Source organism: Mauremys reevesii, linkage group 5, assembly GCF_016161935.1.
Source record: "Mauremys reevesii isolate NIE-2019 linkage group 5, ASM1616193v1, whole genome shotgun sequence".
NCBI classification, from domain to species: Eukaryota; Metazoa; Chordata; order Testudines; family Geoemydidae; genus Mauremys; species Mauremys reevesii.
Genome location: NC_052627.1, coordinates 24,814,492 through 24,840,632, shown reverse-complemented (window position 1 = coordinate 24,840,632; position 26,141 = coordinate 24,814,492). Strand labels below are relative to the sequence as shown.

Sequence of the window (26,141 nt, the reverse complement as noted above, 5' to 3'; positions counted from 1 at the left end):
TGACTCATTATCGAACCCCCAAATCCCCATCAGACAGGCACTACAGCACAGTCAGCATGAATATATCTCACCCACAAGAATATGTGGCAGTCCTAATGCCTCATTTGCTTAAGTAACAAGATATATGTCCTCCTCTCAGATCATTTGCTAAAACTCTAAGAGAAAATGGCACAAGGGAAGGAGGGTGTGTGAAACACAAAGACACACATAAGCCTCACAAGTCATGCTGGGAGAGACCAATGAAAAATAGCTCAAATTACTATAGGAAACTCAGAACTTAAGAACACTGAAAGCAAAGGGGAGTTATGCTTAAAATAAACAGTTTGTCACGGCTCCTATTTTGCAGACAAGGACAATGTACATTAGGATCTCATCATTCAGTCAGACTTGAGTGGAGAAAAGGGGCAAGAGGTTAAAAAGGATGAGGAATGGAAAAGCTGCTGAAATCCCCCAAATGAACTGGAAAACAAAACATAAAACAAAAAACCCAATCAGTTTTCAAAAGTCAACATGAAACTCCAAATGTTGAAATATTTTGTTTAGGCTGTTCTGAATTGAAGTTTTCCAGAATGTTTCATATCATAAAAGTGTCAATGTTTCATCACAATTCAGGATGAAAACACAATGTCAATACTGAAATTTCTGAAAAGTCAAAAATTCCTTTTCCTGACCGACTGTACACTCAGACAGACTTAGGCTGCTCACTATTAAGGCATCAGGAAGTTGTAAGTCAGCCATATATACCACAAGACCGAACTGCAGCAGCCCTGTACGGCATAAAGTGCTAGGCACATTTGACTTCACCCAGTAAAACTACTGCTAAAGGCCCAGATTCAGCAAAGGAATTAAGCACCTGCTTAACTTTAAACATATGCACAAGTGCTTGCTGAATCAGGGCCACAGCTGTTGGACTGCATGATTTTCTGACTTTAATACATGAGTGTGAAATCTGGGTCCCAACAAGTAACCACATTCTGACATGAGACAAAATGTTAAAAGAAACCCTGTACCTACCTACAGTGGAATGCATTAGCAGATGTAGGACAATTCCCCCAGTTAATAAGTTATAACTATATAAAAAGACAGACTGTTTGCAGCACCTCATTCAAAATACGTACACCCTCAGAAAACACTAAGGAACCAGAAAAGAAATCTCAGGCACAAACTCCTGTTCTATATTGCCACAGTCTTAAAAGTATTGATACCCATAACAATGATACAATCTTATTCATTTTTTTAAAAAGTGTAATGCACAAGATTCTAACCCAAATCCTAAAGAGGACAGTATGTTACCTACTACAAAGACCTCACAAAAAACTAGAACAAACTAGATCTCTATGGATTCATTCAGAGAAGCATTACAATAGACTATACAGTACAGTCAAATATGGAAAGTCCAGGCAGACTCTCGTCATATATAGAACCAGTGATCACAAACAGGATATCAAAACCAAGGAATACAAAACCTAGGGAAAACCCAAGGATTATTGCTTTGTAAACCTTATGGAGTAATTGGAGTAATATGTAATTTGTAATATGTAATCTTAGGAGAAACCAAGCCACTTTCTGCTTCACCACAGAATATACATAGTATGGGAGAGACTTTCTAAAGCTCCTGAAAACAGACAAAGATTTCCCGCTAAAAATGAGGAAGAAAAGCCCATATTACTCTGGATGAAATGAAAGCGATTGCAGAAACTGCCTTACAATACTTGACATCCTGCCACTGCACCATAAGTGGACTAATGGACACATGGGCAAAACTCCTTTACTACTGTTAAATCCTAGACACAGATACTCAATGTACTGTATTAACGTTGGCCACTCTTGCATACCTTGTCATGCCAATAAGCATTACTGAAACTGTACTGAAAGACAGAGCCAGGTCCTGGATACGAATGACCTGATCAGAGGGCAAATCAGGGATGTATGTGTGCACAAGTGGCCTAAAAGCACCACATTTGCATTCCTCTGATCCTGGTGTTGCTGTCTCCATGCACCAAGTCAGAGCAGCCTTAAATATGATCTAATCTACCAGCTACACACTGTGTCATGGGCAGAAATTGCAGCCGAGGATTGGCATGAGCAGGGGCATGCTGGCCAAACCCCCTTTCCCTTCTAAAGCAACAGCAGGGAGGGAAAGGGGAGGGTGTAAGAACCCTTGCACTGGCTGTAGGCCACTGGAGAATCACCATTACACTGAATTGACCCTCCCTGAGCCAGTTACATCATCTTTAAGGCCAGATCCTCCTGGCACAAAGACGCCATATCACTGGAAAATGTGGCCCAGAGAGTCTAAAAAGGAACACATCAGGCTCAAGATTCCCTCCTCCCCACCCTAAAAAACCCACAAAATTTTCCCTCCACACTTTCCTCACAGTTGATCTGCCATGGAAAGGATTACATGGTATACATAATAGTTACTTACCCTACAGTAACTGTGGTTCTTCAAGACATTGTAGTCAGTGTGGACCCCCCAATACACACATGCATGTGGCTCATGCACACAAGCTTGGACTCTTTTGAATAGCAATGTCTGTCAGGGCTGCTCACTAGCCCATGGCCATGACTCTTCCTCATTTCCCTCGCAATTCCAAGCTCTTGGTTTTAGCTAGGCACTCTGAAAGGGGATGTGCAAGGTCATGGGATCCACACTGGACTACAACCTTCTCAAAGAAGCACAGCTACTGTAGGGTAACCATTCACCCTTCCAGTATGTGTCAGTGTGGATACCACTATAGGGGACTAGAAGTGGTACCCCCTCAAAACATTTTGGGAAACAGGAATGCCAGCTGTATCAGTCAAACAGAGACTGGAGTACTGCTCTCTCAAATGTAGCATCAGTTCTAGCAGTGAAATTCAGAGCATACTACTTTACAAACATGAGTAAATTCTCCATGTAGCAGCCTTGCAGATTTCAGATCAACACATTTTGGAAACAAGGAATTGCTTGAGTTCTGACAAAGTATGCATTGATGGACAGTGAGTGAAGCCCATGTGCCAGCTGGTACACTGAGTTTTCTGCTTTGACAGTCTTTGGGATGCAACAGCCTAGCCTTAACAGTGGTCAGCTACCAGCACAAAAAGACATGGGTACAGTCTGAATGTTTTAGCCCTGTTGATATAGTAACTCAGCGTACAGGAGATGTTTAGACTATGTAGTTATTTCTCCCCCCCCCATGTGGAATGTGGCTTATAGAAGAACACAGGCAAATTGATTGCCTAGTTAAGGTGAAATTTCAGACACCACCTTGAGGTGGAACTTCACAGGATGTCTCAGAACCACTTTGTCTTTGTGGAATGAGGCGTATGAGGTTCTGCAATGAGTGCCCAAATCTCGCTCATTCTCCTGGCCAAGGTGATGCCCAACAGAAAAACTATTTTAAAGATAAGATGGTGGATGGAGTACTGTCTGAGGGGCTTAGAGGGGGGCTCCATAAGCCTCAGGAGTATGATGTTCAGGTCCCATGTTGGAGTATGCTCTGTGACCAGTGGGAAAGTATTCATCAAGCTTTTAGGAATTTCAGTACCATCAGATGGGAAATTACATGCAACTGTATCAGAGGATAGTACGTGGGTATCACTTCCAGATGAACCTTGATTGAACATAAGGGTCTAGAATGTTTCAAATGTAATAAATAATCCAGAGTCTTTGGTATCAAGGCCTGCTCAGGCACTAGGCCACATTGGGCTGCCAATATGGAAAAATCTCTTCCACTAGAGGAAGTAGTCTGCCTCGTGCACAGTTTCCCGTTTTGTGCCAGGAACTCCTGGATAGATGAGGAGCAGTTATTATCCATGGTTCTCATCCAGGTCATCAACTCTAGCAATGTCAGGTCTGGGTGAAATAATTGCCCTGGTTCTGAGGCAACAGGTGTGGGCAATCAGAAAACTTGACTGGGGGTTGAACGGATATGTGCAGCAAGTCCAACAGCCAGAACTGTCTCAGCCACTAGAGAGCTGAGGATAAGCCTGGCCCAGTTTCATCTGGCTTTGGCAATCACCCTGGAGATTAGAGGGATCAGTGGGAAAGCATACATCATCAGGAAAGCATCCAGTAGGGATCCCAGGCTCATGTCATAGAGTTTAAGGCCAGAAGGGACAACTAGAGCATTTAGTCTGACCTCCTGTATAACACAGGCCACCAATACCACCTGCACACTAAACCTGACAACGAAAATTAGACCAAAGCATTACAGCCTATAGAAGACTAGACTATGATGTGCCACAGGCAGACAGTGAGGGACTGAGCTGCAACAGTGGTCAAGGCCCCCACAATGGCGGGGAGATGATTACATGAGATGTGCTAAGATACATGCAGCAAAGGAAGGCAAAATACTCCCAAAATCACTACAAATCTGACCTGGGGGAAAATTCCTTCTCATCTCCTACACAGAAATCAGTTAGACCCTGAGCATGTGAGCAAGAACCAGCAAGGCAAGCCCTTGAGAGAACAAATGCTCGGTGCCACCTCAGAGCTCTGGCCCACCCTGCCCAATGTCCAATCTTCAGCCATGACCATCCCTGACACTTCAGAGGAAGGAGATAAAAAGGGGTCTCAATACTTTGGGGGGGAAATCCCTTACTGACCCCTGAAGATGGCCAGCTGAAACCCTGAAGCATGAACTTTAGGAATATAAGACATAAACCAGAAGTGAGCCCGAGGGCTGTTGAGCCCTGCCCGCTACCATCACAAGCTACCCAGTCATACAATCACACTCAAATTTGTCCAGCTGGCTCTTAAAACTAATTAAGTTGCTTGCTTCCACAACTGCTATTGGGAGGCTGTTGCAAAACCTCATCCCTCTGATAGTTAGAAACCTTCTTTTACTTCCCTTCTGGAACAGATGTTGGTGCACTTCACATAGACCTGTTTGCCATCAGAGACAATCATCAGATTTCCCCCACTGATGGAATATCAACTCTGTAATGGACCACAGCAGTGATCACTCATGACTGGTAACAGATTGTCTGCTCAGGATATCCATCAAGCTGTTGCTGGTTCCCAGCAGGGATAGAGCTATCAGGATTATGCTGTGTATGCAGCAGCTATTCCACAGACGGATTGCCTCTCTTCACAGTGGAGAAGGGTGAGTGCCCCCTTGTTTATGCAGTACATCACCAAATGTTGTCTGTCAGTATCTGTACTACAAAGTGCTGCAGGAATGCCCACATGTCAATCTGATGGCCCAGAGTTCTAAGACATTTACATGTAGGCTCATGTCCTCCAAGGACCATGGTCCTTTGTAATTTTTGATGGTCGATGTAGTACCCCATTCCATACTGAATGGATACATGCTAATTGGCTGTTTGTGAGCAGCCCAGGTGGGAACTACAGCAGCATGGCATTATGAGGCACCCAAGGTTGCCTGGCAGTGGTGACACAGCCCCTCACTTGTCTGGATTGCACCTTGGAATGTCCAAGTCTCACTCCACTTTTCAAACAGTAAGCCTCACTCACCCTGAAAATTAAGTATTACCATCTCCATGTTACAGAGAGGAAAACTGTGGCATAGAAAGGACAAGTAACTTGATAATTGGTAGAACTCCTGAGCTATAGACCCAATGTTAAATCATGTTAGTAAAGAGATATGAACTTGTATTTTATTTACAAATTTTGTTACATAACAATAATCAAATACATAAAATATGGCAATTGTAAGAGATCAGTAACCTATCTGGGTGGTTATTGGCTATGTGCCTAAATAACATGGCTTAAGGCATGTTTTAATAGCCCAGTAATATATACTATAATACCCACGAAACCTATCAAGTCTTATTGCTGAAAAGTACTATGCCATCTGGTTAGTGTGTAAATGCAAGGTTTAGGTGCAAGCCTGAATCGGAAGTGTGTTTCTTTGGCTTTGTTCAATTTTCATACACCTCCAATTGTGGATCAACTATTGCCCCTTTTACAAATCTTGTTTCCAAGTTTTTATACTGAGTTTTCTATCCTGGCACTTGTAAATTACAAACACCATTTATTTTATGTCTCCTTTCACTGCACATACAAAACCCAAACCATCTTCAAACAAACTAGAAACATTGGCACTTCCTAATTCATACAACTTTTATGGGTGTCTGGTTATGGAAAAATCTCATTTATGAGAATGAAAGTTACCTCCTGGCCCACATCCCTGCTCTGTTAGGTACCGACAGTCCATGAATTCATAGACAGTCCATAAAAAGAGGGGGAGAAATTAGAATGCTCTTAAAAGCCCATAAAATAGTAATTTTAAATAACATGATATATTTAGATTTTTTTTTTACTCTGACTATAAAGGTGGTATTATTGAGCCTCTAAGGAGTGCTTATTAAAACTAAAGTTCTGGATGGAAACTCTTAGAAGAACCAAGTACAGGGAGGAAGCTTACGTTGAGGTTTCTCTAGAGAGAGTGGGTTTTTTTAAAACTTATAAATCAAGCCTAACTCTAGGAAGGTGTATAAGTTTGGCCACAGACTCAGGACCACTGTGCTCCATTGAGGATGGATTGGTACATCTACAGTGTCTAGACTGGGAACAGGCAGTCAGAAGCTGTTGCTGGATCCCAGTACCAAGCAGTTCTAATGCAATGAACATTGTTGTTTGGAAAAATCAACACATTTATATTAAGTCTCAGATGCCTATTCTCTCCTCCATGTAGCACAAAACAGCATTAGAGCTAACCACAGCACCATTATTCAAGTGCAAGAACGCCTCGCATGTCTTGGCTGCTTTTTTCTTTGTTTATTCACTTAAGTCAACTGCTGAAGAGTACGTTGTCTGATGTACTGTTACTTTGTATGTGCTGTTAGTGGGTTCTAAATTGTTTTGTGCTTTGAAAATTTCAAACTTCTCTTTTTCTAAAAAATACAAGCAACAACTCCTCCCCCACAAGCATACATACATATCAAGCAGAGAAAAGATTAGTCACTAAAGAACCTTCCGATTCCCATGCTAGGTGATAGCTCCGTGTACTGGATTATAATGCATGAGGAAGGTATGAAACTGTACTGCACAAGAACTTCTCAGCCTAAGGATTGTTGCCCTAAGGATGGTCGTTCATGCTTACGTGTGCAATCATATTAATCATTGCTTCCATTTACAGATATAGAACAACCTTTGTTTATGTGAAATTGAGTTAACCTGTGCTTGATCAAGTCCCTCAAAAGCGCTGTGAATCATACACTACAACCTCGTTTACACATAACACCATGTTCACAAAGGTTTTGGATGTCCTGGATTCTAACTTTTACAGTGCCCAATCCTGAAAACACTCACTTAGGTGAGTAACATACATTACTCAGACATGGGCCCTGATCCTCTACTGGGATCTGCTCGCATGAACCTCTGTCCCCTGGCAGAGGCCCATAAGTCAATGAAACTCTGTAAAGGTTTGCACTAATGTATTCTGATGCAGGATCGAAGCCTCTTGAGTAGTTCTATGCAACTAAAAGGGACTAGTCATCTGAGTAATGTTAATCACATGGGTAAGCCCACAGGTGGCAAATAAACACACTTCCTTCAGAATTTGCTGTAATGATATTTCTAAGTGTCTATTTTCCTTTTCAACATTCTTGAGCACATTACTGTTATGTGATTTTTTAATACAGATAAACTAGATTAATCACCAAAAATAATTACAAAATAAGTTTTGTAATCTTTTGATGTAATAGACAATCCATGCGTTCACCAAGATTCCCAGAGTCACTGCAGGTAACTTTGCGAAGTAACCTCTGTATGGAAGATGTTAAAGCTCATAAAGGAACACAGCTATATGGCTCTGATTCTTCTCTCACCTTACAGTAGTTTTACACCAGTTTAAATCCATTGACTTCAGTGGTGGTACCACTCATTAGCAGTAATGTACACAGAGAGAATAATTAGGCTTGATTGGAAGTAAGAGCTCTTCTTGTAGTCACATTATTAATTATGTCAATTGCACAGTAAGATTTTGATATTGTCATGATACTAAGAGCCTAGAGTACCTTACACCTTCAAAGCACTGCATAAAAATGCATTTTCTTATCAGCACTAACTGATGTCCACTAAACATACACAACTATATTTGCATTCAAGCAAGCAGCATTTTATGACAAATGCTACCATGCCATTGGTTTAAAATGGAAACTAAAACATTGTTTGGATATTGTTTTACCAGAGAAGAAAGCTTAAATCCTTAACGCAAGACAAATGTATTTACTTCTGTATCTTTGTTTATCTGATTACTGCAAGGGAACACTTTGTTACAGTTGTATCCATTTTTCACAGGAACTGTGGATAAGTACAGTTTACTAGAACCCGCTGAGACAATCTGTTGAGTCTGTTTTAATGTTGTTATAAGCCATTTAAACATGTACTTGTTAGCTGTATGTATACTAATTTAGCATAGTGCTGGCCTGTCAGTACAAATATCTAAAGAACACTAAAACACAAATTCGGATGCAAATCCAGCATATGGTCAGCATTTTGAGGGCAGGAGGAAAAAAACCCCCCAAAAGACCAGAGTTCACAGTAAATGACAGTAAACACCTAAAACATGAACCTGAAAACAAAATCACTAGCAGCTTCCCCCAAAAAGTGGTGGGAAATTATAATTCACAGCAGGGGCGGCTCTAGGTATGTTGCCGCACCAAGCACAGCAAGCAACCTGCCTTCAGCAGCACGCCTGCGGGAGGTCCGCTGAAGCTGCAGGACCAGAGGACCCTCCACAGGCGTGCCGCTGAAGGCAACCTGCCTGCCGCCCTCGTGGTGACCAGCAGAGCGCCTCCAGTGGCTTGCCGCCTGTGACGTTATTGATATAAACTGGGACCATATAGAACATGGTTTGCAACCAAGGTCCTGTAGTGGCACCAAATCTTAGGTAAAGGGGGTCATATAAGGTGTCTAAGACCAGGTTATGGGTTGCTGGTTATGATTATGCTGTCTGTATGTCTGTGTATCATTTTGTAGTTGAAGTTATAAGTATTGGCTCTGTACTGTCTGTATTTTGTATTATGCTCTGCTTCTGGGTGACACCGCAGACAAGTTGGTGTTAGCCCTGCCTAGCCTGCTTGATGGCCCAGTAAGGACCATCAGCTACACAACTGACCCATGGAGAGAAGGCAGACATGCCTTGTGACTCAGCAAAGTATGCAGGGACTTGTCCATGTGACTCCAGAATCCATTTTGCTGTAATTTTCCACAGTAAGGACAAAGAGGTTCTTACACCTGGAAAAGCCTAGATAAGGCTAATGCCTCATCTCCATCTGGTCTTCAATCCTGCTTCTTACCTCTGGAGGGACTTTGCTACAAGTTGAAGCTCTACACAAGGGACTGATGACCCACCCCAGCGGGGGATGTACTCCAGAGACTTGATTTGAACCTGCAATTTATGCCATCACTGCTACAAGCCTGAACTAAGAACTTTGCCATTACTGTATGTAATTGATTCCATTTAACCAATTCTAGCTCTCATCTCTATCTTTTTCCTTTTATGAATAAACCTTTAGATTTAGATTCTAAAGGATTGGCAACAAATGATTTGTGGGTAAGATCTGATGTGTATATTGACCTAGGTCTGGGGCTTGATTCTTTGGAATCGAGAGAAACTTTTTCTTTTATTGGAGTGTTGGTTTTCATAACCATTCATCCCCAGGACGAGTGCACTGGTGGTGATACTGGGAGACTGGAGTGTCTAAGGAAATTGCTTGTGTGACTTGTGGTTAGCCAGTGGGATGAAACCGAAGTCCTTTTTGTCTGGCTGGTTTGGTTTGCCTTAGAGGTGGAAAAACCCCAGCCTAGGGCTGTGACTGCCCTGTTTGAGCAACTGGTCCTGAATTGGCACTCTCAGTTGGGTCCCGCCAGAACCGCATCGTCACACCGCCCCAGGCACGCGCTTGGCATGCCAGTGCCTGGAGCCACCCCTGATTCACAGTCTCAGAAACACAGGCTCTAAGTATATATGTTGTGAACCTTGTGCACTGCTGGCTGATTTTAGTATAAATGGAGGAAGAACTACAAGTCTGAGCATCAGTATGCCAGTGAGACTGATGTAAACAAAGTGAAATGCAAAGACTGTATTGCTGGACTACACAGACTTTATCTTCTATTATCTCCTATCCCTCAGTGTTAATTTTTCTGTTTAACACTGGATAATAATTGATATTTTGCATGTTGTCTACAACTTGATCTTTCAGTAAAAGCATGTATGTACAAAATCTTAAAACAAATCTATCACTTCAGGTGAATGTGGCAGGAGTTGGCTGGGTGTGCTTTTTTGTATTAGATCATAACCAGAGTTGCAGCCAGCTGCTTCTTAGAGATTCAAAGCCTGATGCACCATTCACTCTAAGCTCACAGGCATGCTGTCTTTCGTTCAGAAGGTCTGCAGTGAAGAGCAAATCACACACAGAGAGCCCTCTAGCCAAAGGAGAAAATATCAAACTGCTCCAAGCAGGGAAGTAGTGGAGCAGAAACCCGTGAACAAATGTAGTGCTAATGAAACCAATAGAAATAGTCACGTATGCAAGAGCTCTGTGAAAATGCAAACAGTTCAGCAGATTTGTCTTGAATTAAAAACAAAAACCAAACAACTTGAGGAGGTGGTGGCACAGAATAGAAAACAGTTTTTAATTGGTAAAAACTGAAAGATGCAGGAGAGGACTGTTGGCAAGCAAATGTCCATGAAAATTTCCTCCTGGTGTTTCTCTCATCCCTAAATCTGTGGGATCTGAGGGCTGTCTGTGTTAAGGCCCTGTGCTCCTGCTCCAGCTGTGAATCCTGATTGGCCATCCTGCTCCCTGAGAGTGCAGTTGTGCTATCTGGGACTGTGGTGACTTTCAGCAATGTGGGTGTTAGGGGAATTCACAAGCAGACTCCGGCTTGTGAAGAGAGGGCACCACGGTGTGTGGAAATATGTGGGGACGGTGCCATGGGGGAAAGCTGAACCCTGCCGTGGCAGAGAACAGAAAATGTGTGACTGGCAGATATGTCTACAATTAAGTCTAAGGAAATATCATCTGGCCAGTAGTATTTTATTGCACAACAAATGTTTTGGTTTACATAGGAATTAAATTTTTCTGTGATAAATGTAAACATTTCACCCTGGATAAATTTGGGAAGATTCACATTATCCATGATGAAAAATGCCTTGTTCTCACAGTCCGCAAACACAGCTGCTGGCTACAAATATTTTACCATGGATCTAATTCATGCATACTTGTGAAAAATCTCAGGATTCACTCAAGTGCCTGTGAAATAGGAAATTAAACTAACCCTATGAAACTATAATTGGAGCTACTGAAATTGCAAGGTGATGGTCAGAATGACAACCCTGGACGGTGGTTGTTTTCAGAATGTGGCGTGTGTAGGCTTCTATGGTGATTTTTGCCTGAGATGGGACTTCACTCCTGAATTTGCACCTTAGGGAGCTCAGTCAGGAAATTTGGTGGGGGGACAGGGACTATGATAATTCTGAGATTTTAATTGCATTTTAATATAATTAAACTTCTCAACATTATTTTGTAGCAAAATCAGGCAGACACTTATCTGAATGTTCTGTGATGAAACTTCCTCTACTATCTCAGTAATCCTGCAAAAACTTCTCTGCCTCTACCTCTTTGTCATAATAACCCACCCCGGCTACAGCTATTGGGATGAGAGAAATTATCTCTCAGGACCATCTATTATGCCTCTAGCTGCTTTCCCAGCTCACACTGGTGGTAGTCAGTGTGAAGAAGACGCTGCCAGAGGCATGTGTTAGACGTTTATACTGGGCTACCAGTTTAGATTGTAAAACAGGAGAAAACACAAGTCATTGCTTGGCATATGGTACTTTGTCATATTGACTTTACAGTTAAACTATGGAGCATATTAGAGTCAATCTGTTTGGGTATTGCTGTTCTTCAAAAGTAGGGAAATTCATGGGAGTTAGAGGAGAGACTGGGACTTATCAGAGAATTGCTGGGAGGATTTAATCTGGGGCCTGTAGGACGACTTGGGAATGGGTGACAGGGGATGGATTACTTGATGATGACATGTTCTGTTCATTCCCTTTGAGGAACCTGGCATTGGCCACTGTCGGAAGACAGGATACTGGGCTAGATGGACCTTTGGTCCGATCCAGTATGGCCATTCTTATGTCTTTGGGAGGAAGGATTTGGAGGATTGTAATTAATAAAAATCAGAAAAAAAAACCAATGGGTGCAGAGGAAGCAGCATTTTTTTAAATCCATATGAATCTAGAAAAAGTTTTGGGACTGAGGAGAGCTGAAATTTGGGTTCATTAGTGTTTCCATCTTGGTTCTCTTCTTATTAAAAAAGAAAATGTGTTTTATTGCAGGCACTGTGTTTTTGCTAGAGGAGAAACATACTATAAAGCACATCCCACTAATCTGCTCATGCTGACAGCTGCCACAGTGATGTCTGATTTCTAGTTTGCATGCTTATGGAATACATTCTACCAATATGCTCACTAGCCAGACAAACATACCCTAAAAATTTACACCTCACCCCAAAAATATTTAGCACTGGTTTCTGACTTCACGTCTACAAAGAAGCACATCCCCTACAGATGTTGAAAACTGTAATGATAAAGCTGTAGCTTCCCTCTTTAGTGCATAAAATAGGCAGTGAACAAAAATCACCCTCTGAGACTAGCCAGCCTGCAGGTCATAACTCTTCAACCAATTACTATTTGAATTAAACAGTTGTCTATTTGTCTTCTTGTATCAGAACACTATGTGAATAGGGCTTGGTTTGCCAAGGCAGATGTCAAGCAAATGTTCAATTCACTTTAATATGATAGAGTATTGAGTAAATAACTGACAAAATCCAACACCAGCTAAATGAGATTGCATCCTGCCTGTCTCTTGTGGTTTTCTCAGTGTTTCTAGAAGAAAAAAAGAAGGAAAGAAAGCTGCTACTGTATGTTACAAAGGGCCTGATCCTTTGATATTTTCAGAATCTTCACTGGGACTTTTAAGGGTGCTTAGTCCATTATAGGATCAGGCTCAAAAAACAAAACAACCCCCCCGCCCGCACACACTCCTCCAGACTGAAGGCAAGAAAACTAAGTATTAGTTCAGCTGATGGCAGCATGGAAGGATGGACAGAAATATTTGCTGGTCCCAGGAAATACCGAGATCTGAAGTCATCTATTACACCAACAAGCTGTCCTTGTCACAAAAGGACTCTCTAACACAATGTTTTACCACATCCCAGCAGCACTGAACACAGTAATAATACTCACAGGCAATTAAAAGTATATGAATGAGAGAATGGCCCTATTAATGAGGCATTCCCAAGGGGTGTACTTTGCACAGTACAGAAAAGTTTACTGCAGTACGGGAAATGGCACTTAAGTCTTGTTGTAAAGTATGCAAGAGAACACTGTGCAGCTATTCATTATTATAGATACAGCCCCATTGGTGTGTAAGATACAATAAGATAAAGTCTCTACCTTATGGAATTGTCAATCAAAAGAATACAAATACAAGAGGTCACAGCAGATGATGGACCATTATGAACAGGAGACAACAGAAAATGAGGGAGAGGAAAAAGCAACTCTGGGAGAGCACAAATGACAACAATTCAATAAGGGTTCAATCCTTCAATGGACTGAGCACACTGGATCCAATCCAGCAAAGTGCTAAAGCATGTGATTGACCTCAAAGGTCATCAGCACCCAATGACTTTAGTGAGAACACTTAAGTTAAGCATGTGCTTGATTGGAGCCGGAGTGCTCAGTACTTTGCATGACTGAGCCATAAGCAAAGTAGTAAATATCTTGAATTCAACCAGGGGCAAATCATCTTCCCTGGGCTCAATTTGTCCTGGGTAGATGTGCAAGATGTAAAGGAGACCAGTCTTGCCCTCCAGACAGTGGTGCAGCTTTGTGGAGACTACTCCAACCGAACAACTCCCTATATAGCTCTCCTGAAACCATGGGGGAGAAGAGGAGGACAGGATTACCTTTGTAGTGGTTGATACTCTGGCTTCACCCCCTGCCATGTAGGAGGTCCAAGCAGAACTGAGCAAGGGGCGAGACTCCTCAGAATCCTGTCCACAACTTGTTCAATGAAACTGCAAGAGTTCACTGCCAAGGGAACATCCATGGTTATGGAGGAAGGGACAGGATTGTCCCCTAAGTAACAAAGGCTCCCTCCCTTTCTTGCTGAAGCTCATTTGTTTGTTTTGGTTAGACACAAGAGAGGGAGTTGGCAGTGCTGGATGAATGATTAGTGAGGACAAGCAAGCTGGAAGATGTGGAGGAGGAAATGGAGTGCATTGGTGAATCTGCGGTATGTCTACATTGCTAGAAAGAAAAGGCATGTTCTTAACTTGGGTTCAAAAAGAGAAGACATGACAACTTGGTTTTTAATTTTGGTTAGCAGCTCAAGTCCAGTCCTAGGCTCCCTATAAATTTTAATTTGATCTGCTCACCCAAATTATGAGCCAAGTTGCTATGTGTTCACTGCTATTTTAATTCAAATTACCTCAACCAAGTTAAGAACAGTGTGTGTGTGTGTGTGTGTGTGTGTGTGTGTGTGTGTGTGTGTGTGTGTGTGTGTGTGTGTGTGTGTGGGGACATACTCTTTGACTGGCAGAGCCCAGTTGTGCACCTGGAATGGGTATGTAGTGGAGACGGTCTTAGCAACATCTGCTGTGTTTGCAGCCAGCTGGCACAGCTGACAAAGTGAGCAGGGCTGGCCTGGGATGAGGCACCTGGGAAATGTGCTGAGTTAGGCAGAATCAATCTCTGCCCTGGAGCACAGAAAGGTGAAAATGTGTCCATTGGGGTGAATCAAACAGAGTCCTAGCCTCCATGCATGCATCCCTCATTCAGTCACTGTGGTGAGGCCAGTGACCTGTTAGTAACTCACCCATCTCTCTTGTTTAGTCATCTTAACAAGAAAAAAAACCAAGAGAATACACTTCCTACTTAGACTGTAAGCTCTTTGGGGCTATTATACAACAGAGTTGCCTACTTCAATTATTTGCAAACTTGACAATTATCTGCAGAGAATTTTCAGAACACCCTTGTTGGACTGCTCTGGTATTGTAATTCCCACATTATTTAAGGTACGGAAAAGAAAACAGCCAGTGGATTGGAGGAAAAGGAAGCATGTTCTCATTATTTCACATTTAAATCGGTGTGAAGTTTGTTCTAATCAGTCCATCACTTGTCAGAATTATGAGAAGGCCATCATTAAGCCTCATTTCAGACAGTTCAAAATCAGTAATTAACTTCCCAAGGAAAACAGATATTTTGCAGGGAATCAAAGATGACATTTCTATTTGTGCTGCACATTTTGAGCCAAACTAAGCAGCATGCTGCCACTAAATATTATGTTAACAAACCTCTGCAGATGTGGAGTTTCTGCTTTGGTCTTACTGATACCCAGAAAGACTAAAGCTTATGTGAGGTAAAACATTTTAAATGTTAGGAGCAGAAAATTAGCATTGAGAGGATACTCCCATTAACTTGTTAATGGCAGAAATAACAAATAAAGAAGAGAGACCAATTCACTCTTATAATTCTGTGGATACACCCAGCAAATCCTGATTCTAGGAGGAGGAAAGTCAGACGGGAACAGGGGACACAGCAACACAAGCTACCCACAAACCTTACACCACTTGGGACCCTGGAGGGAGCCAGCACAGCTTTAAAATGGGCCAGGTGGGCTCAAGCAGTTTATGATAGTGGACTGCTCTAGAAGCATTCTATGGGAGTGGAGAGATGGGTTCCCTATGCACTTCATCCCCCCAGAAATCAGAACAATTTGCTCAGGCTTTTGTTGTTGAGCCCCTCCCGGTAGTGCAACTCTGCCCTGTCAGCACAGCTCCACCCTAACTCTGAATCCAGAGCTGTTTCCATGAGGCACACATGGGCAGGGAACACGGCCCCAGTGGAGTTTGATCCCTCATATTCCCTCCTCCCGCTTTGGAGCGAGAGTCTGGCTCACCGTTAACTGGAATTCAGCCGGCTAAATAAAGGAAAAGAATGATAGATATTAAAGGGCATACTCTTAATTCAGCATGCAGGACTTTAGCCACGCAACTTCCATTAACACTTAGACCCTGAAGTGAGAACATACAGTAGCTCTTAATGTGGCCAATTAGTCTTGTCCATTGTCAGCGAGAGTCCTGGAACGGTTTATTAATTAAATGCTCTGCACTATAAAACATTCAGACCCAACTAAATTTAGATGCTACTTTATAAATTTAAATTATTGTTGTAATGTCACAGTCTTTTCTGTTAGAGATGGATTTAAGGAAAAGGGCCCTCTGGGGGTTGCTGTGGGTTGAGAGACATCTGCTAGGAAAATAATGTCCCCTCTTCTCCTGTCTCTGTGCCTCTAATCTCTTCCTGCAAGAGTCCATTCAATGCACTGCAGCTAAAGTTATGGTCCTATTCATTGTTAAAGGTCTTGACAACTTAATTTGTACATCTCCACTCCCTCCCCCGTTCCCTGGCTACTCCATTGCACCTCTCTGAGCAGTCTGTCCCACACTGGTGTAGATTTTCATAAGATGATATTTCCTCTCCTTTCTTATATGTTAAGGATGGTGAAATAATTCAGAGTATTGATATTTCAAGTATCACTGACAACTAATTTAGCATCCACTGAAATGAACAGGGCAGTTCACACCTCAGAGCTATTGTTTCAGGCTCTCTGAAAACTCAGGCAGACATTGCTGTATCAGTTACACTCACTCCAAATTTTGAAAGTTTGCTTTGCAATGGCAGTAGCTAGATTTTTACTTTTTAACTGAAGGCTGAGACTTTGGAGAACAATGAAAAGATCTGTCTGCATCTCACACTGGGGGAACTGCTAGCAGACTCTGAAGTGCTGCAACACTTTTTCTCTCCCCTCTCTACAAAGAAAAGGTGTGGGGAACCCACTTGACATTTGTTGATCATACCATCCCCTAGTTTCCATTCTGTTTTCTTCCCCCATATAGCATTAGAGAGCTCCACAGCAATAGATTGTGAGCATAGAAAAGGAGATCTGTCACTTCAGTGCTCATATACCACATCAACAGGCACAGTATGAATATAGAAACAGATAGGCTTTCTAGAGGGAGGGTTTTTATTTTTTGCATAACAAATTGTATAAATATGGAAGATGAATAATTGAAATTTGAGTAAACAATTCATGTTGTATTTCCTATACCAGTATAATTGCTCAAGTATTAAGGTTTTATAAATTACAATTAGATAAAATATTTGATTCATTCAATTTTTGACACAACTGAGCCAGCAAATCATTAGAAAATGCAGAGAGCAAGTCTGCATTGCCAGAGAAAGGGACCGAATGGTTTAACAAGTTTTCTCTATATCTAACTCCTGTAATTCTATGGTTCTAAAAACTGGATTCATTTCCACTTGCAGAGCCCAGGTCATGGGATTCCGTTGGCAGAAAGTGCACCCAGGGAAAGGGGCAGTGATACAAGCCACCCACAATCTCTGTTCCTCCAAAGGGCCTGCAGACAGTTAGTGAAGACCTGAAAGTGGGAAAAATCAAGACATCTATAAATTGCATTGATCCACTGCATCCCCCATGCAGATTTTACCAGCAGCTGCGAAGCCCCAGCCATAAATTACAACTTGATGTGTTCCCTTTTCTTTCTTTTAAGAGTAACAGCAATCCTGTTAAATTGTAAAGTCATTCTAGTTAAACTGTGGGCCAGACCTTCCGCTGATGTAAAGTAGCATAGCTCCACAGAAGTCAGTGGTGCTCCCCTTACATACCTGCTCAAAATATGGCCCATAATTTAAGATCTAAAATAGAACTTCTTTAATCCTCTGATGAAAATCAGTTTCATTTTGGTTTGCTCTAATCCAGAATCTACTTCTTGCCATGGATCATTAAATACAACAAACAGGACAGAGAACTAGGAATGAATGCAAATATGTTCAACAGGACGGGAAATGACCCATACTGATAAGAAACAACAACAAAATATAGCAAGGAGTTTTCAAACTGGCAGATGACATTTTTAGGTTCATTTCATCCTGCAAACACACCCCAGCTTTCTGAGATTCATTTGTGTAAACTGGTGATATATAATACAATCTATAGAAAGCAATATGAAATTTGACTACAAAATTAAATTAATTATAACAGAGTTATGTATGGTTAGAATTGTAGGGCGTTGGAGCATTTCTATCATCATATATTTTACAGAGTTTTAAAATTTGACCATAACATTTACTTCACAAAAATCTTGGCACACACAGCCTAAGTCAGAATTGTTTACTTCCCTGTTCTCCTCTCCACACCCCCTACATCGTAAATTCACTTACAAACCAAAAATAAATAAATGTAGTTTTATTTAAAAGGAATTAAGATGATCAGCTTGGCCTGTTTTACACTGTTCAAATGTTTTTTAAAAAAAAGTATTTTACCATGTTCAGATATTTACTGTACTCATGTAGCACAAGAACAGCTGTGATTTAGACAATGAAATTTGGAAAGTTCATAACATGATTTAATTGCTTGTGGTATTTTAAACACACTTCAATGCAGCTGAGGTAGTTACCATTCAAGAGAGAGTTTACTATATTTTATAAGCATTTTACTATGCTTCATCTAATACATAGTTACATCTCTTACAGATATTGGACTTAACTCATATAGACCACAGCTAGGTTTATTCATAGATTATAGGACTGGAAGTGACATCGAGAGGTCATTGAGTCCAGTCCCCTGCCCTCATGGCAGGACCAAATACTGTCTAGACCATCCCTGATAAACATTTATCTAACCTACTCTTAAATATCTCCAGAGATGGAGATTCCACAACCTCCCTAGGCAACTTATTCCAGTGTTTAAGTACCCTGACAGTTAGGAACTTTTTCCTAATGTCCAACCTAAACCTCCCTTGCTGCAGTTTAAGCTCATAGCTTCTTGTCCTATCCTCAGAGGCTAAGGTGAACAAGTTTTCTCTCTTCTCCTTATGACACCCTTTTAGATACCTGAAAACTGCTATCATGTCCCGTCTCAGTCTTCTCTTTTCCAAACTAAACAAACTCAATTCTTTCAGCCTTCCTTCATAGGTCATGTTCTCTAGACCTTTAAACATTCTTGTTGCTCTTCTCTGGACCCTCTCCAATTTCTCCACATCTTTCTTGAAATGCGGTTCCCAGAACTGGACACAATACTCCAGTTGAGGCCTAACCAGTGCAGAGTAGAGCGGAAGAATGACTTCTCGTGTCTTGCTCACAACACACCTGTTAATGCATCCCAGAATCACGTTTGCTTTTTTTGCAACAGCATCACACTGTTGACTCATATTTAGCTTGTGGTCCACTATAACCCCTAAATCCCTTTCTGCCGTACTCCTTCCTAGACAGTATCTTCCCATTCTGTATGTGTGAAACTGATTGTTCCTTCATAAGTGGAGCACTTTGCATTTATCTTTATTAAACTTCATCCTGTTTACCTCAGACCATTTCTCCAGATCATTTTGAATTATGACCCTATCTTCCAAAGCAGTTGCAATCCCTCCCAGTTTGGTGGTATCTGCAAACTTAATAAGCGTACTTTCTATGACAATATCTAAGTCGCTGATGAAGATATTGAACAGAGCTGGTCCCAAAACAGACCCCTGCGGAACCCCACTCGTTATACCTTTCCAGCAGGACTGGGAACCTTTAATAACTACTCTCTGAGTATGGCTATCCAGCCAGTTATGCACCCACCTTATAGTAGCCCCATCTAAGTTGTATTTGCCTAGTTTATCAATAAGAATATCATGCGAGACTGTAACAAATGACTTACTAAAGTCTAGGTATACCACATCCACCGCTTCTCCCTTATTCACAAGGCTCGTTATCCTATCAAAGAAAGCTATCAGATTGGCTTGACATAATTTGTTCTTTACAAATCCATGCTGGCTATTCCCTTTCACCTTACCACCTTCCAAGTGTTTGCAGATGATTTCCTTAATTACTTGCTCCATTATCTTCCCTGGCACAGAAGTTAAACTAACTGGTCTGTAGTTTCCTGGGTTGTTTTTATTTCCCTTTTTATAGACGGGCACTATATTTGCCCTTTTCCAGTCTTCTGGAATCCTTCCTGTCTCCCATCATTTCCCAAAGATAATATTTAGAGGCTCAGATACCTCCTCTATTAGCTCCTTGGGTTGTCGACATTCCGTGCATCACCTGTCCCCGCCCCGGCACCATTGCCACTTGTGGGTTCCATCTGGGAAGATACTTTAAGTTATATTATTATTACCCTAGTATACAGGAGTCCATGTCATGGACCTGGGTCTTGTGATAGGCGCTGTATAAACATAAAACAAAGATGGTCCCCTGCTCCAAGGAACTTAGAAGATAAGTATGAAACAAGAGATGTCTATAGATAAGGGAGTACACAATGAGACTATACTGGTCTGCACAATAAGCAGCATAACCATTCTCATGTTTTCTGTAGGTGTCATAGCAAAGAAAAGTTTTAAGAAGGGATTTGCAGATGGATAATGAAATGTCTCTGCGGATGTTTACAGGGAGCTCCTCCTGGGTGTGGGGGGCAGTATGGAAGAAAGCACAAAGGTGCTTGTTTGAAAATTTAACAAGTGGGCCAACGTGAGGTGAGCATCAACAGGGGGATCGCAAATATCATCGTAGGCAGGATGGGGGATTGATTGTGAAGGGCCTTGAAAGTGAAGACAAGCAGATTCTGTTTGATGCAATAGAGAAGTAGGAACCACTGAAGGGATGCTAAGAGAGGGGTGACAAAGCAATGGGCTAGAAAAATTATGTTTGCAGCAGCATTCAGAATGGATATGAGGGGGCAAGACTGTAACTGTCAAGGCTTATGTTGACTTCTTCTGCAACCCCTCCTCCCCCCGCAACCCCTGTCTAGCTAGCCCCATCAACATTTGGGCTAGGCTGGTCTCTATATGGGTCTCAGCAGACACCATCTACCTTCCTGGTGCCTATCAGGAATAAATTTGTGCCAAAGTGGAAGAAATAGGGAACAACCCTGTTTTTTGTTGTTTTTTTTTTAAAAAAAAAAAACAACCCGCATAAGGCTACGTAAGTGGTCTGTCTTTAAAAAAGTACGAAGCAAGGAAATTTACAATTAAATATGAAGCTCTCCCATATTTAAAATGCTATGGTTATAACTGCTATAGAAAATGCCTATAGATAGATGGTAACACCATTGTACGTAATTGTTGCTGCACTTACATAAAATAGCCAGTATTCTAAGATCTCTGCAACTCAGAACAACAGAGTGGTAATAAGACTGGAAGAAAATGCTTGTCCGAGTCTTAACAATTGCCTTTTCCCAATTGAATCCAGGTGAGTAATATTGTAACGAAGGCTTTAAAAATGATTAGGAGTTAGTATTTCTTTAAAACTGATGTTGTAGGATCGGTGAAAAGTTGATTGCATGTTTCAAAAATTAAAATGTAACTCTTGCTTTCACAACTATGACACAACACAAAGACAAATTCTTCCCTCAGTTATTCAAGCACAATTCTGATTGATTTAAATGGCAGCTGTGCGCATGTTACTGAGGTAGAATGTCACAATCCATAGGAGACCAGCGGGATAATGATCCCAGTAGCTACTGTGTAAAAGTGAGTATTCTCCAATGGCGCTGACTAATTGGGCTGCTCAGACTATACCCCTACGAAGTTTGAGAGAATTTGAGACTCTCAGGATTGCATTGCCTCCCGGCTATTGTCTCAACTCCACCAAAGACCATTATATGCAGCAACCCCTTTACATAGCACATCCTGCAGCTACATTTCATTTAACTCCCACCAACAGTTTCTGGAAGGAATGTATTGTTATTCACTTAAATTGGACAATTCAGTAATAGTAGAGGAAATCATGGAGAGTAACTGCAATCCCTCAAAGAAACGGTAACATACAGAGATCTTTCAGTACTCAGATTTTAACCAAAGTCTGACATTTCTCTTATTTTCAGACTGTGTATTGCCTACTCCAGAAGTAAGGTTATTTGTAATTCAGGCCAAGGATTGATACTGCAATTATGTCTGCTTGTACTTGCCAAAAATGAACTGTGTGTCTATGATCACAGATCAAATTCCTACTACAGATTAATAGCATTAAAAGCTTCCAGTTATTAGAACAAATGGAATTGCTGATCCAAGGCAAACATTTTGTTGAGAAAAAAGGGCTCTCATTAAACTAATATTTGCCATATTCAGTTATGGATGATTTATGTATACCTTCCTGTGACCTTTCCCCATTCAACCTGCCCAAGTATTATATCATTTATTTCATGTGTCAATCAATAAAAAACAATTAAAAATTCAAGCACAGAAAGAAATATTGTAGTTACAGTGCAAAAGGTTCACAATGAAATGTCAATCCATGATACATTTATTGGTCTGGGTTTATTGGAAACTCAAAATCCAGCCCAGGTTTATTGAAAGATTCATGAACCAGATGAGCAGAAGAGAGCTAATTCAGGGGTTTTCATCCCATGGTTCTTACATGAAATAAAATCAGATTTGGGGGCATCGACTTAGTTTTGCTTCAGGACTGGGATTGTTGTAATAATTGGGCCTACACATTTACCCTATTCTGAGCTCAGTAGTTAAATGTGAGTGAAAGTTCATAAAATGTCACAATAATCTATCACAATAAACATTGATGGGGGAAAAGGTGCAAAAAGGAGACAAAAAGACTAGGTTAGTCCAAACAAAAAGGTCTACTGATATAACTCAAGGACTGTGTTAAAATCATGCCTGGTAAACAAGAGAAAAGTGGGACCAGAAATCAGTGAATCAAAATTAGTGTACCTTGAAATTAGGTCTACTTCATGGACAAAATCATGACAGAGATGGTTATTCAACCCATCGTTCCTTTTTGAGGTCCTTAAAGATATTTTTTGGGAGGGAACAATATGGATGGACAGACACAAACGCTGGCTGACTGAAAGACGAGAGAAGGGGAAGGACTGAGCTTGACCACCATGACTGCCTCCCTCACTGTCTCCTGGGACCCCAGAACTTTGCCTTCCTGATCTTGAGAGATGTCCTGACCAGACCAGTCCGAGAGAGGGACCCAGATTACATCGTTACCTCTACTGGCTCTGTCTAAATGCTGAATACCACCCGGGATGTGATGCTGTGTCAAACCCCTTCCTCCCCACATATGTCCTTTTCACACACCCCATGGTGTCCTTACCTTCTTCCCCCACCTTCCTTCTTTTCTTTCCTATCCCTCTTCCTTTTTCTTCTGTCTAAAGAGTCTCTGGTTTAGTCAGCCAAGACTGTATTTTGCGACACTGCTTTAAGCCAGTGAACAGAGACACAATTAAAAGCAACACCCTAAAAAGCCTGACGCTGGTCTCATAATGGCTGAAAGACCATGTTCTGTGCCTGTGTTTCTCCAGCAGTGACGTTGAAAATGAGGGTTAACAACAGAGACAGAAGCGGCATTTTTATCTCTGCTGTTTTTGTTTTTTCCCCCTCCGTGTATTTGTCATGTTGCCTCTGTTAGGAAACAGGATCAGACTTTAACAACCATTCCAGCCCATCACAGCTAACTTTTTCTCCTTTTCCTAAAAAGGAGAGTTATTTACATCTTTAATACCATCTGAAAGATGGTCAAATGGAGTCAGAGAGCATTCCTTTTAAAAAGTCCAGCTAGAGGAAAAGGAAAAAGGGGTGTTAAAATTAAACCCTGACTTAATAATTTACATTTTACATGCTTTAACTGCTTCTCCTTTTCCCCTCCTCTATCTTTAATAAAGATTTTCAATAATGTGTTTGCTATGGTACTAAGCAGCATGAAGGTCTCTGTATACAAACTACCCAATCTTGTTTAACATTGTTTAATATTGGACAGTGACAGGGTCACGTTATCACCTTTGAATCTTTGGGCCCATTTATTTCACCTAAATTTATACAACAGCTGTTAACCCAGAGACGGACCAAGCCCAAAACTCTGTTCCCATGAGCTTTAAACTAAAAGTACCGACTTCCATGCAGTAGTAGTGAGCACTGACTTCCACATAAATATGGAAAGCTGTGCTCTTTGCTATGGTCCCAAGACAGGACAGCGCCTAAGCATGTATTTAAGCCCATCCTTCTTCAGGACAGGACTGAAGTGCGTGCTTAACTTGAAGTATGAGTTTATGTCCTATTGACAAGCGATGTCCTTAAAAAGGGATGCTTTCCTGAATTTGCATCTCTGTAATTGCATAAGGTGTTATTTTAGCAATTGGCTATCAGTATTTTGCCATTTGTTCACAGTGGGCCAAATTAATCGGTGGTACATCATTTATTTCTGTGAAGTGACAGAGATGAATTTGGCTGGGAATAGAGCTTGAGATTTTCAAAGCAATGTAAGAATTTAGCCATATACCTTCCATTAATTTTAATCTGCAAATTGCAGCCAGAGCCTTTAACTCACCTAGCCGTGCAGTTATTTCACAAAATAGGAAAGAGCACAATCTTCTTGCAATCATATTTTGTGTTTCTATAGGACCAAATTAAGGCAGGGACCTGGAGTCAGGAATAATGCCCCTCCATATGGACTGCAAAGAAAGCCTTAGATCCCTCTGCTTTCTAGCTCTGAGCAGCCCCCTCAAGGAAACTATTCTAGAGTAGAAATAATCAGTGCAGGGGCAAACTGCATAATGCTCACAACAGCATCAGGATTCATAAAGCACATGAAACATGAGACTACCTGCTTTACCCATTAGTTACACCCAGTCGTGTCCCTCAAAAGCTCCCACTATGGAAAGGCTGTAAAGTTTGACATTTTCCAAGCAATAAATAGGAAAAGGACACACAAGCACGATCAACCCCAAGCATTCAAAATCATGAGTCAGACCTCACCAACTATTGTAAGATTAGCTTAATCATGATATTTTGAAAAATAATACAGCTGGAATTCTATTTATTTGTATTTTGGCATCATAGCCATTCTGCATCACACTTTTCAAGCTTTTCTCTGAAACCACAAGGGCTAAAAGCTTTTTATTTATTTAAGGGCTGTCAATTAATCACAGTTAACTCACATGATTAAATAAAAAATGAATTGCGATTAAAAAAAATAATCAAAATTAATTGCACTGTTAAACAATAGAATACCAGTTTAAATTTATTGAATATTTTTTGATGTTTTTCTACATTTTCAAATATATTGATTTCTATTACAACACAGAATACAAAGTGTACAGTGCTCACTTTATATTATTTTTATTACAAATATTGCACTGTAAAAATAAAATATTTTTCAATTCACCTCATACAAGTACTGTAGTGCAATCTCTTTATCATTAAATTGTAACTTAAAAATGTACATCTTTTTTGTTACATAACTGCACTCAAAAACAAAACAATGTAAAACTTTAGAGCCTAATGTCCACTCAGTCCTACTTCTTGTTCAGCCAATCACGAAGACAAAAAAGTTTGTTTACATTTACGGGACATAAGGCTGCCTGCTTCTTATTTACAATGTGACCTGAAAGTGAAAACAGGCATTCGTATGGCACTTTTGGAGCCAGCATTGCAAGGTATTTACATGCCAGATGTGCTAAACATTCGTATGCTCCTTCATGCTTCGGCCACCATTCCAGAGGACATGCGTTCATGTTGATGATGCTCATTAAAAAAAATTTATTTAATTTGTGCCTGAACTCCTTGGGGGAGAATTGTATGTCCCCTGTTCTGTTTTACCTGCATTCTGCCATATATTTCATGTTATAGTAATCTCGGATGATGACCCAGCACATGCTAGTTTAAGAACACTGTCACAGCAGATTTGACAAAATGCAAAGAAGGTACCAATGTGAGATTTCTAAAAATAGCTATAGCACTCGACGCAAGGTTTAAGAATCTCAAGTGCATTCCAAAATGTGAGACGATGAGGTGTGCAGAATGCTTTCAGAAGTCTTAAAAGGGCAACACGCCGATGCAAAAACTACAGAACCTGAACCATCAAAAAGGTAAATCAACCTTCTGCTGGTGGTATCTGACTCAGATGATGAAAATAACATGTGTCAGTCTGCACTGCTTTGGATCGTTATCAAACAGATGATGTCCGTCATCAGCTTGACGCATGTTCTCTGGAATGGTGGTTGAAGCATGAAGAGACATAAAATTTTTAGTGTGTCTGGCACAGAAATATCTTAACATACTGGTTACAACAGCGCCATGCGAATGCCCATTCTCACTT

General features: G+C 41.0%; 1 protein-coding gene across 7 annotated transcripts in view; it reads right to left on the bottom strand.

The window, feature by feature from the left end:
• Positions 1–26,141, bottom strand: part of GRID2 (glutamate ionotropic receptor delta type subunit 2) — a 1,020,962-nt gene that overhangs the window by 49,299 nt on the left and 945,522 nt on the right. Inside the window, exon 15 of one of the 7 annotated variants that reach the window (XM_039542702.1) lies at positions 17,151–17,470. The exons of the other annotated variants lie outside the window; for them this stretch is intronic. Within the exon in view, the coding sequence (XP_039398636.1) occupies positions 17,329–17,470 (142 nt within the window). The 3' untranslated portion in view covers positions 17,151–17,328. Of the gene's footprint in view, positions 1–17,150; positions 17,471–26,141 lie in introns of those variants that run through there. 7 annotated transcript variants of the gene reach the window in all.